This window comes from Rutidosis leptorrhynchoides, chromosome 2, assembly GCF_046630445.1.
Source record: "Rutidosis leptorrhynchoides isolate AG116_Rl617_1_P2 chromosome 2, CSIRO_AGI_Rlap_v1, whole genome shotgun sequence".
Classification (NCBI taxonomy): domain Eukaryota; kingdom Viridiplantae; phylum Streptophyta; class Magnoliopsida; order Asterales; family Asteraceae; genus Rutidosis; species Rutidosis leptorrhynchoides.
Genome location: NC_092334.1, coordinates 568,738,534 through 568,751,271, shown reverse-complemented (window position 1 = coordinate 568,751,271; position 12,738 = coordinate 568,738,534). Strand labels below are relative to the sequence as shown.

Sequence of the window (12,738 nt, the reverse complement as noted above, 5' to 3'; positions counted from 1 at the left end):
CACTTTGAATTAATTTGAAGTATCATTGTGTAGAAAATGGCAAGAGGAAAGGGAAAGAGCAGTGAACTAAGAAGAAAGGATTCATACGATCCACCGTCAGATCCAACAGAGAGAATTAATTACAACATTAGATTTCTCTCTAACCGTCATATCACTGAAGGAAGAAAAGTTGCCCATGATCAAATGCCAGAACTCATGAGACAATTCAAAGGTCTTAAATGGGAAGCATTTCTTACTCTTGATAGTCCCATTTATCCATCTCTCATTCGCGAATTTTATGCAAACTTCAACTTTGTGAATAACGAAGTCTCCTTCAGTCTTCAAGGCACTAATTACTGCTACTCTCTTATGGACTTCGAGCGCATTCTCCAAGTTCCAACAGATGGTGAAGAGTTCTTTAGTTCGCATCATGGACTGGCATATCTTTCGAATTTTATCTCTAGCAAAACGGCATTAATAGATACACTATGCAAGGAAAATGCTCCTCGAGTTGAAATTGAGAGGTCTGGAGTACTGGGAAGACATATATCCTCTGAATATGAAGTTTGGTATAAAGTCATTAACTACAACATCTACTGCAAATCAGGAAATCACTACAATATCCATGCCACTCAATTTGCTCTCATGTGGTGCTTGGAACATGGCATCAAAGTAAACATTGCCTATCTAATGGCAACCAGAATGAATGGAACTATCACCGAAACAACTCGAGGATTACCCTATGGAATGCATCTCAACAAACTGTTTAGGCACCTCAACATCTCAAGTGATGACTCTCTTCCACTTACTCATAAACCAATCTTACCATCAAAAAACAACAGGAGGATCAACCTTCAAGCGAAGAAGAACTACTAATAAGGAAGGAACAAGCAGATGAGCTATTGAGATATCAGACAGTGAAGATAAAGAAGGAAATGACGGTGAGAGATCTTGGGGTTAATGCCAAAATGGATAAGATCTATCAAATTCAAATCAAAAGTCTGAAGAAGGAATCAAAAGTGAAGAAATTGCTAAAAGGAGTGATCAGAAGCTTAACCTGTAGGTCAGGAAATGAGGAAGATGATGAATTGAGTGAAGAATTCTAACAAGTTCTCATGAAGCTATTCTACTGTTTAATGGTTGAATGTTTAAGACAACAATGTTTGGAAAACATTGGTATGTATGTTTAATAAGTATTCATGTGTGCTTACTATATGTATTTAATTGATCATATGAAAAGTCCAAGCGTGTCAGAATTACACACGGCTGAACTCACGGTCGACCGTAGGATAATCCGTACATAGACTGACAAACCATTCTGTCTTATTATGCCCAATAACGTTTCTCAAGTGAGAATTGATCTGTCAATTAAAAGACTTTACTCATTCTACCTACCCCACTTGTGAAAAATTAAAGTTATACCTAGTAGGCCTCTATAAAAACTAGTGCATTCAACTAAACTCATATCCCCCATCACAATCCATCACTTTCAATCAAATCATGAGACCGATTGCAGAAGGAAGAGAAGTGTCAACACATCAACTTTCAACCTATTCGCTGGCTAACTTCTATAGTGTGAATTGGAATGTCTTCCTCAATATTCGAGGACCTCTATATCCTCTTCATGTCATCGAGTTCTATGAAAACTTCCAATTTCATGATGATATGAAGATATCATTCACTCTCTATGGCAAAAACTATTCCTTGACACTTGAAGAATTTGGAAACATCATGGATGTTCCAAGTAACGGGATCAAATTCTTTCTTAACCCAAACTCATTTGATGAGTTTCCAGAATGGTTAGAAAAAGAATGTGTTCTTGAAACACTGAGTAAAGGACCACTCAAATTTGAGTCCGTCAACAAGGGGGGTTTCTTAGTGCATCACCTTGTTTCAACATATGATCTATGGCAACAGATCATCTCTATAAACGTATATGGAAAAGGTGAATTACTTTGGAGAATGAATGCAAATGAGGTTACTTTTTTGTGGTGTCTCATACACTCACTTAAGGTAAACATTGCATTTCTTATGGTATCAAGAATGCAACAGGTAGCTCAAGAACCCTACTTGAAACAACCTTATGGTCTTCACTTAACTAAACTTTTTGCTCACCTCAAATTAACAACCTCTTATTACTATGCTACTCAAGTTTCGTCATACCCGATATGCAGAGCATCAACTAGACCATTTGTTGAACCTTCTTTTGATAATCATCTAAACTTCAGTCTTCTTTTAACCACAGGACAAAGCAGTGTCATTCATGAGAATGTTCTGAAAATCAGACGACATCTGAATAGACTTGAAGGAATTATAAGAGACACTCATCACTACATTCACCGCAAGAAATAGGTCAAGGCAATATGAAGAATGCCTACCTATACCATGCATTTATGTGCTCTTTGTTGTATTTTCCATGCATATTTTCATATATGCATTACTATGTTTCGTGCTTGCTTTAAATAAAATGTGTGCTTGTGATGTTTTAATAAATGTTTTCCAACATGCACAATTTAAGGGGGAGCTTTGCTCTAAGGGCGATCTTAGTTCTAGGGGGAGCTAATCTTTTTGCTTCGACAAAAGGGGGAGAAAGATGGATACAAGTGATTGTTAACACTTGCGTATTTATAGCAAAATGTCCCTCATCACTTGTATGTTTGTCATCATCAAAAAGGGGGAGAATGTTGGTTGAATATTGGTTAATGAACTAAATGGCAAAATTAAGTATGATGATTAACCAAAGAATAGGTTTTGATGATGACACATACATACGCATAAGTGATGACTGACATCTTAACATAAAACACGCAAGGTCACTAATCCATACTTTATCTTGCAAATGACCAAGTCAAACATAGCTTAAAGAATGGAATTAAAGATCAGCAAAATACACGGTCAAGGTAAGGCCAACCGCAATGCGACTGCAGTTTTTTCTGTTACCAATTTTGATAAAATTAAGTTTGACTAGTTCCCGACATTTATAATTCATGAAACCTTTCTCAACATGCTTAGAATAGATGCCCTCTCCATATTCAATCGAGTTTTGGTCATAAAAACACTAACCGTGGTTAATTACACCTAATGATGTCTTAATGACAAATTAACCAAAATTAGGCATAACACATAAGTGTTAAACAGTAAATTGTGATCTTAAATCTTATCTAGACATCCTTAGTATGATCATCAAGTACCAACACACTTAAGCCAATATCATTAGAACAATAATTATTATTAAAAATGACTTAGTGATTAATTAAGGCTAAATGAAGAACAATGCTTTCAAGTGTAACTAGTAAAGACTTGTAATCCTAAAATACGCTTAGATACATTTAGGATGGTTACCAAGTCCTAACTAGAGATTTCTCTTCCCTTGTGCATGTATTGGACATTAATGTGTGCTTACACATTAATCATGCAATATGTTATATTGCAAGTAAGCTTGCTAAAAGCTTAAATTATAAGTTGTGCAAATATCCATATGATTGATCTTAGTGTAACTATCTCTTGCTATGTGTGAATATTATTTGCTACTTGCTAATATGTTTAATACTCATAAATTTGTCAACTTGATTAATATGCTTGCTATGTTCTTACTAGTTAGGATTCAAGTAACTAGCCTACTCCAATAAATTAAGTGTAAAATGGTTCACAATGAAATTATGGTAAATTGTCTATTTGGTCTTGTCTAAGTAACAAATTGTGATTGCTTGTTCAAGTATGACTTAACTTTGATGTCTCTACATACTTAATGATTATCTTAGAAAGACACCATTCAATTAATCTCTACCTAAACTCAAAAAGAACATGACTTGTGATTAATTGAAACTAGGAAGTTAATGAACCAAATGCATTAATGTGACTAACTAAGTCTTGACCAAACTGAGATTTCCCAAAATATCAATCAAGACACTTCTCCAATAATGTTGGGTTTACCACTATTGGAGTGTTAAGTCACTTTCACACAATAAGACCAAACTCACACACTTAATGCTATAGTACTCGTATAGGATGTTTGGTTTCTTTTGCAGGTGCTAGAAGGAGTAAATGTGCCAAAATGTGGTGTTCAAATTTAAGTCAAACGGCTATACAACGGATACCAATTTTGGACTGGAGCACGCACGGTCGAACCACGGTCGACCGTGCTGGCAACCGTGTGTCAACGGCTATTTTTTGAATCCTACTATGAAAAGGAAGCATTAGAGCATTTGAAGCTGACCCTCTTGCATATTTAAAAGGCTTATTTCCAGAGATCACAAGGGCTCTAATTAATACTCAAATGTGATCAAGCAAGAGAAGATTCTATGATCTTATAGATATAGAATTTGGTTGTTGTAAACTTACTAATCAAAATCATTAATCTTGTGAGTTTACTTAGTGTAATGTATGTCATAGTATTGTCTTAGGATCATCATTGCAAAGTGTATAAGTCTTGTAACTTCAATTAGTGGAAGCATATACTAGCTTAGTGATCTACTTCCTTAAAGGGACTTAGGAAGTTGATTAATCTTTTTTGAAGATTAATACTTGTCCAAGGTGAAGATAAGTTGATATAGGTTGGAGTTGATCTTTCAAAGGGATAGAAAGATTATGTTTGTTGTCTACCAAAGTGGTTGAAGACTTGTAAATCGAATCTCCACCGGGTTTGGAGAAAAGTGCTTAGTGAAGCAACAAATCCCGATTAGTGTAATCGGGGAGTGGATTAAGATGGATCAGTTAACATCCACCCGAACCACTATAAATCCTCGTGTCTATGTTCTTTACATTACTTTATTCATCATTTTGAACATATACACTACACACATCAAGTTTGAGTTGAATCGGTTGATCATAGTTAATCGAATTTGGTGATCAATCGAAAAAGTGTTAAAAACGTGTTAAGTAACTATTCACCCCCCCTCTAGTTAACAATTGTGTAATATTTTTATTATTTATAAATAATAACCTCACGATCGATAAACTTTTGTTATAATATTAGTTTACTTGTAACTATATACAGGAGGAAGGGCTTTGGAGGATGCAAGATATGGAATTTGCACAAATGCAACCAAACAGTCAACCTAACTCGCAAGCATTTTATGACATGCCACATCAGCTACTTTCATACGCGCATCATAATCAGCCAGGTGCTCCATTTGAATACTATCCGTCACAAAACTTCGAGTTCTCGGCTAATGATTACGGTGATCAGGCGCATTATCATGATCCTCGCCAAACGTATCATAACCCTCATGACACATACAGTACCCCTCGAAACACATACAATACCCATCAAAACATCTACAATACCCATCAGAACGTCTTCAATACCCCTCCAAACATATACAATACCCCGTTGAACACGCATCATGGATCATCCTCTCGGACCCCTCAAGAAACACATCATGGATCTTCCTCTCGGACCCCCACCGAACATATGTAGGTGGCTCGTCCTCTCAAAGCCCTCTTGATGTGAGTGTTTCTGATTACCTACTTGAGGATGAGCCTATCGAGGATTTAACCATGGGCGATGATGAAAACTGGCAACAAGTACCGCAGAGGAGTCAAAGGCAAACACAACCAACAAGGTGTGGAACCGGTCATCACCTACGATATATACGTGGGCGATGTCATGGTCATTGATTAGTTGTATTTAATTATATTCGTTGTAATGTTTATCTTTTGAACTTGTTTAAATAAATTCGTTGCGTTTGTGATTTACATTTAGTATCGTTTTTAAACAAAAATAACAACTAGTTTATTTTAAATAACAATAACAAAAAATAACAATAGATTATTTAAAACAACAATAACAATAGTTTATTTTAAACAACAACAACAACAACAACACAATTCTCTAGGTAGATCCACCGTCTTTAAAGAACACCTTTATTAACGCCTTGCGTGTAATGTTAAAGATTTTAACTTTCACACTAGGGAGAAAGATAGAACAATTTTGTAGCAGCAAAACGGCTTCCTCACGTATGCCTTTTACACCTTCATACTTCCAATGAACACCATCGATGATCTTGCTAGATACTGTTCCTCGAATAGTACCCGTAGTCTCCTATTAAACATAAAAGAATATAGTTACATTAACCTGCTTTAGTCAATGCAATACAATTATGAAAATATACATAAGTTAGTGATGTAAACTCACTTTCAGCGTTACATACATATCACCGAAATCATTTTTCTCACAAGTCTTAACAACACCAACAACTTGATCAGCTGGTAAAAGTCTACGCTGCCTCAGAATGCTTGCTATATCAGATCTACCTGCAGTTACAACAACACACCTACACTGTTGGCTTATGGTTTTAAAAATGAGTATACAATTTTGTTGTTTACCTCCGTACGGATATGCAAACTCCATCGCGTGTAGCCACGGAACCAGTGTAAACGAATCATCCGCTTCAGGTCTGTTTATTATTTCCCTTACAAAATCTTGCGTAGACATGTCATCCACAACGTTATTCTCGTTATTTTGAAGTTCACACGCATCTTGGAAAATACCAGCGGGTCCAGGGATTCGGTACGATAATTTTTTCTTTTTGTTAGACCCGGAACCACGCAGAACAGGTCGTGGTGGTGAAATAGGTTGCTTTTGTTTTTGACGGTTTCGTTGGGGGGACTCTAACGGTCGGGGGAATGGTGGTGACTCAGTCGGCACCAATATGGTTTCATTGGGTTTTGAAACTGATACAGATTGAGTAAGGTCAGAATCATCAATATCAAGTAGGTATTCCCATCCATCGTTCTCATCATTGGCCATTTTTTTAGAATGTGATTTAGTATTTTGTATAGTTTTCAACTGGTGATTTCACTGATACATAAAACTCAGTTTGATGTGTTTGAAATGTGGTTGTGTTGTATGTGATGTTGTTATTGAGAATGAAGTTTCAAGTGGTATAAATAGATGTAGAAAAGCATAGATTTCGACATGCAAAAGCAAATTCGGGTTAAAAGTGAACAAAATATGGCAGGACCAAAACCGAAGTTTGAAACTTCGGTTTTGCTGAAAAGCCTGCAAAACCGAAGTTTCAAACTTTGGTTTAGGGCACGGGTGGCAAAAGCTTGTACACATGTCTGCCAAGTCACTGTGTAAATGAATAAAGCATCAAAACTGAAGTTCCAAACTTCGGATTTGGCAAAACCGAAGTTTGAAACTTCGGTTTACCATTTTCGTAATGATTTTTGTAAAATTTCCATTTTTACAATTGACTTAAATAAAATTACTATTTAAAAAAAATCGATATGATGACTACAGCCAGGTAGATACATATTACTATTTTTTAAGTAGTTGTCAATCTTGCCTTTATATTTTAGGAATATCCATCATCATATCGACCACCATCCCACTACCAACCAACCCATTTTCAACATATATAATTACTCATGTTACTATCTCTAAGCTGTATTATAATATAAATATTATATTATCAATAATAGTAATATATATATATATATATATATATATATATATATATATATATATATATAGGGGGCAGGATCAATGGGGAAGTAACCAATCGGAGGAAAGCGGGGGAAGCAAAATTTTTATTTTTTTTCGTTTTTTTTGGAATTTTTTTTTCCCGGCATCAAGATCACACGAAAATATGAACATTTAGAAGAGACACTTTGTGATGAATGTTATTATTTAGGCGGGAAAACGATCGACAAAAATAACATTCAAGATAATATTGTTCGTGAAGAATATGAACGTTTTTTTTTCTTTCATGTTTTGTGAAGTAAAATTTAGCTCGATTTAGAGTTTAGGGTTTAGGGTTTAGGGTTTGGTGTTTTGGGTTTATTCCATAAACCCAAAACACCAAACTCTAAACCCTAAACCCTAAACTCTAAACCGTTCGTGTTAAAAACTCAATCTAAATCCTAAATCTAAACCCTAAACCCTAAATTTCTAAACCCTAATATCTAAACCCTAATATCTAAACCCCAATAGCTAAAACCTCAACATACGCTCGAAAAACACGATAATTGTTATATATTACTTCTTCGAGCGTTTTTCCGCCAAAATTAAAACATTTATCACAAAGTGTCTTTATTAAATGTTCATATTTTCATCCAATCTATAATGTTCGTGAACAAAGTTTTTTCAAAAAACGAGATTTTTTTTTTGCTTCCTCCCGCTTCCCCCGATTGGTTACTTCCCTCTTGATCCTACCACTACATATATATATATATATATATATATATATATATATATATATATATATATATATATATATATATATATATAGGGGCAGGATCAATGGGGAAGTAACCAATCGGGGGGAAGCGGGGGGAAGCAAATTATTTTTTTTTTTCGTTTTTTAAAAAAACTTTGTTCACGAACATTATAGATTGGATGAAAATATGAACATTTAGAAAAGACACTTCGTGATGAATGTTATTATTTTGGCGGGAAAACGATCGACAAAAATAATATTCAAGATAATATTGTTCGTGAAGAATGTTAACGTTTTTTTTTACATGTTTTGTGAAGTAAAATGGGGAAGCAATTTTTTTTTCTTTTCGTTTTTTGAAATTTTTTTTCCGGCATCAAGATCACACGAAAATATGAACATTTAGAAAAGACACTTCGTGATGAATGTTATTATTTAGGCGGAAAAACGATCGACAAAAATAACATTCAAGATAATATTGTTCGTGAAGAATATGAACGTTTTTTTTCTTCATGTTTTGTGAAGTAAAATTTAGCCCGATTTAGAGTTTAGGGTTTATGGTTTGGTGTTTTGGGTTTATTCCATAAACCCAGAACACCAAACCCTAAACCCTAAACCGTTCGTGTTAAAAACTCAATCTAAATCCTAAATCTAAACCCTAAACCCTAAATTTCTAAACCCTAATATCTAAACCCTATAAACCCTAATATATAAACCCCAATAGCTAAAACCTCAACATACGCTCGAAAAACATGATAATTGTTATATATTACTTCTTCGAGCGTTTTCCCGCCAAAATAAAAACATTTATCACAAAGTGTCTCTACTAAATGTTCATATTTTCATCCCATCTATAATGTTCGTGAACAAAGTTTTTTCAAAAAACGAAAAAAAAAACATTTCCTTCCCCCGATTGGTTACTTCCCTCTTGATACTACCAATATATATATAACAATATCTTAAAGACCCAAATGGGTCCAATCACAATACAAAAATTACTTGAAGACCCAAATGGGTCCAAATGGGTTCATTTCAAAAGATTTGTTTTTCGGAGCGCGATTTCGGCGTGCGTTTTCGGCGCGCGTTTTTCGGCGCACGTTTCGGCGCGCGATTTCGGGGCCCGTTTTGGGCGGCCGTTTCGGCGCGCGATTTCAGGGCCCGTTTTCGGGGCGCCATTTCGGAGCGCGTTTTCGGGGCCCGATTTCGGCGCGCGTTTTCGGGGCGCGTTTTCGGGGCGCGATTTCGGCGCGCGTTTTTGGGGCGCGGTTTCGGGGCGCGGTTTTCGGCACGCGTTTTCGGGGCGCGATTTCGAGGCCCTTTTTGGGCGGCCGTTTCGGGGCGCGATTTCGGGGCGCGATTTCGGGGCGCGTTTTCGGCGCGCGTTTTCGTCGCGCGTTTTTTGTCGCCCGTTTTCGGCACCCCATTTCGGCGGGCGATTTCGGCGCGCGTTTTCGGCGGGCGTTTTTGGCGCTCGTTTCCGGGGCTCGTTTTCGGAAGAGATACATCAAAAAATGCAAACAAGAAACTTTTTAGTAGCTCGACCCAACCGACCTGGGTGTCGACCCAACCCGACCCGGGTGTCGACCCAACCCGTTCGGCCCATTTTAATTCTGACCCATTTCGACTCATGACCCATTTCGACCCGAACCCATTTGATCTTTGACCTAACCCGACCCATCTCGACCCGTTTGCCAGGTATAATATATATTATAGAAGGATTAAATGAGATAATCTCGTTATTTTTTTAAAAAGCAACGCCACTTCAATTCTAAAATGACGTTTTAATCATTTTTGTTGATTTTTATTTTCTCATTTTCTAATTTACATTTCAGATTACACGCGCAAAATAATCTCACCCAAACATCACCTTAACCGCTGCTAAACCAGCCTTTTTACTGGGTGTTGCTCCTCAAGCTTCTAGCGGCTTCATCTGGGACGAACTCCGTGTTCAATTTCTCGATTTCCTGCTGGTATGTTTCGTCCTGCTTTATCTGTTTGATTTATTTCCAATTTAGCGTGTTCAATCTCTTCAATTATAGCCGGGTTTGCATTTATCTTAGTCAATACTTTTCTATGATGGGGTAGCAGATAAGATTCACAATATCATGAACACAAGTGTTTGATAAAATTCCTCAATGAGAACACTGCTAGTTTTAAGCAATAGTAGAACTGCTGAAGAAGTAAAACCACTTGTAAGTAGTGAGCTTGTTGTTTAGGGTACTAATCACTCTGTAAAAGTTCCTACCTATTGATGTAAACAGGTTAGAAACCACAAATTTTAATCTTATTTGTAAAAGTTCATTTTTATGATAATGATAAAAACCGACATTTGAAGTAGACATATTTAAACTTTGATAGCTTTTAATGTTTGGTGATGTTATTTTCTTATTGCAGATATGAGTTGTTGTTTGGTTTCTCCTGAGTTGGGAACTACTTCATTTGTAAGTAAACAGAGATATTTACCTCTTAAAGCTGGCAGTTTGACATACAATTCACAACAGGATCTCGAATTCTTTGATTCTGTGAAGGTACACATGTATGTTAGCATCTGGCTTTTGTATTGAATAACTGACATTTTGAAACATGGCTTCTGTAAATTCAACAATACACACAACTTGACTTGGTTTGAACAACATTAATAATAACTTCAAATATTTTCTTGCAGATAAGTGTCAAGAAATCCAGACATCAAAGGGTATTCGGAACTCCATTTCCCAATATATCTAGGGCACAATCATTGATTATTTGTTGCAGTAATAATCCTCAAAATGTTGATTTGCCACGTTACTATTCCAAGAAAGAAAAAAAGCCTTTTCCTGTACCTATTTTGGACCTTCGACGGGCTGCAAGGGAGAGGATGAAGAGTAGAAAAGGCCAGCCCAAAAGATCCGCCCCACCTCCTAAAAACGGGTTGCTGGTTCAGAGAATGATTCATCTTGCTTATACTGTGTTGAATTCAAGAACTATATTGATTAACAATCTCAAAAAGCTCCTAAAAGTTGTCCCCGTACTAGCGTGCAAGTAATTCTTCTGCTCTGATACACATTTAACTTTTGCAATCTTTGTATGAATCTCAGTCTATTGCTCATCTCATCAATATTGTGTTGATTCAGTGAGATTTCGATTGGAGTTAGATGTTTTTTTATATGTTTAATCTCCTTTTGGCAGGTATTGTAATGAAATTCATGTGGGACCCATGGGTCATCCCTTCAAGTCATGTCAAGGTCAAAATTCTTCTATTAGAAAGGGAAAACACGAGTGGGTAGACGCTATCGTAGAGGACATAATCGTTCAAATCGAATCTTTTCATCTCTACGATCGTTTAGGAAAACGTATCTCTCACGAAGAACGATTTTCCGTCCCTCGAATCCCAGCACTTGTTGAGCTTTGCATTCAAGCAGGTGTCGATTTACCCGATTTCCCCACAAAAAGAAGACGAAAACCCATTATTCGAATCAGCAAAAGCGAGTTCATTGATGCTGATGAAAGTGAATTACCCGATTTGCCCTCACAAGATCCAAAACCCATGTTATTAACTGAAATACCAGATTGGGAGATAACCCCACCGTCTAATAAAGAAGAAATAGTATTACTTGCAGAAGAAACACTTAAAGTATGGGAGAAGATGAGAACAGGGGCTAACAAATTGATGAAGATGTACCCTGTGAGAGTTTGTGGATACTGCCCCGAGATCCACGTGGGACCCACGGGTCATAAAGCACAAAATTGTGGGGCGTTTAAGCACCAGCAGAGGAACGGGCAGCACGGGTGGCAATCGGCGGTTCTTGATGATTTGATACCGCCAAGGTACGTGTGGCATGTTCCTAATTTGGACGAACCGATGTTGCAAAAGGAGTTGAGGAATTTTTATGGTCAGGCGCCAGCCGTCGTGGAGATTTGTGTGCAGGGTGGGGCGGTTGTACCTGAACAGTACAAGCCGGCGATGCGGTTGGATGTTGGTATTCCTAGTAGTGTTAGAGAAGCTGAAATGGTGGTTTGAAGTTATAACCCTATGGTTAAATTTACTTTTTTCTTGTGTGTAATTCATATGATCAATTATGAATTGTAAAATGATCGTTCTTTAAGATATAAATTATCTTCTAAAGGCTCGATTTTACTACGCGTTTCCCTCGGATTGAATCATTTTAATTGTGTTGTAATGTTTTATCCAAGTGCCTCTTTAAATTGGTTACAAACTGGCGATTGCATTAGTCTAAAAATTGTGGTTAAATATTTGTTATTATTATTATTATACACATACACATTGAAGTGAAGTGATGTTGGTCACCTTAGCACGTATGTGTTTCTAGTCGCGATAGTTATTTTTTATGCTGTAAATTAAAGAAATAACAATCCAGCTTATCGTATTCTCATTCTCCAACCCCGTTTGGCTCACGGAATCTAATAAAATTATGGCGGAATTAGAATTGAATTTAGACGTGTCTAAAATTCAATTCCAATTCCGCCGGAATCCCATTGAATTCCGTGAGTCAAACGGGGCCTTAAGATTTCATAGCGTTATTAATTATAGATAATCTGACAACACTTTTTCTTGCACATTTTCAGGAAAAGCTGGTTGTAACTTAGCAAACTTGTA

The 12,738-nt window shown here is 36.6% G+C and overlaps 2 protein-coding genes across 2 annotated transcripts; one reads left to right on the top strand and one right to left on the bottom strand.

Moving 5' to 3' along the window:
* Window positions 1-5,812: 5,812 nt before the first annotated feature.
* Window positions 5,813-6,730, bottom strand: LOC139889803 (uncharacterized). Its single transcript, XM_071872731.1, has 3 exons — window positions 6,307-6,730; window positions 6,116-6,234; window positions 5,813-6,022 (listed from the first exon to the last, which is right to left on the bottom strand). Exons 1-3 carry the CDS (start codon window positions 6,728-6,730, stop codon window positions 5,813-5,815), a joined length of 753 nt encoding a protein of 250 aa, XP_071728832.1.
* Window positions 6,731-6,803: 73 nt separating this feature from the next.
* Window positions 6,804-12,141, top strand: LOC139889802 (APO protein 2, chloroplastic-like). The gene is made up of 4 exons (XM_071872730.1): window positions 6,804-6,864; window positions 10,536-10,669; window positions 10,807-11,162; window positions 11,310-12,141. The coding sequence occupies exons 1-4, from the start codon at window positions 6,804-6,806 to the stop codon at window positions 12,139-12,141; spliced, it is 1,383 nt and encodes a 460-aa protein (XP_071728831.1).
* The last annotated feature ends 597 nt before the right edge of the window (window positions 12,142-12,738 follow it).

What these genes read in the sequence shown, in the direction of transcription:
- LOC139889803 (XM_071872731.1), bottom strand. Translation starts at nt 6,730, where the DNA reads ATGGCCAATGATGAGAACGATGGATGGGAATACCTACTTGATATTGAT. An exon ending in GTTTGCATATCCGTACGGAG is followed by an intron (nt 6,235 to 6,306) that starts GTAAACAACAAA and finishes TTGTAACTGCAG; the next exon opens with GTAGATCTGATATAGCAAGC. An exon ending in ATATGTATGTAACGCTGAAA is followed by an intron (nt 6,023 to 6,115) that starts GTGAGTTTACAT and finishes TATGTTTAATAG; the next exon opens with GAGACTACGGGTACTATTCG.
- LOC139889802 (XM_071872730.1), top strand. Translation starts at nt 6,804, where the DNA reads ATGTGTTTGAAATGTGGTTGTGTTGTATGTGATGTTGTTATTGAGAAT. An exon ending in TGAGAATGAAGTTTCAAGTG is followed by an intron (nt 6,865 to 10,535) that starts GTATAAATAGAT and finishes TTCTTATTGCAG; the next exon opens with ATATGAGTTGTTGTTTGGTT. An exon ending in AATTCTTTGATTCTGTGAAG is followed by an intron (nt 10,670 to 10,806) that starts GTACACATGTAT and finishes ATTTTCTTGCAG; the next exon opens with ATAAGTGTCAAGAAATCCAG.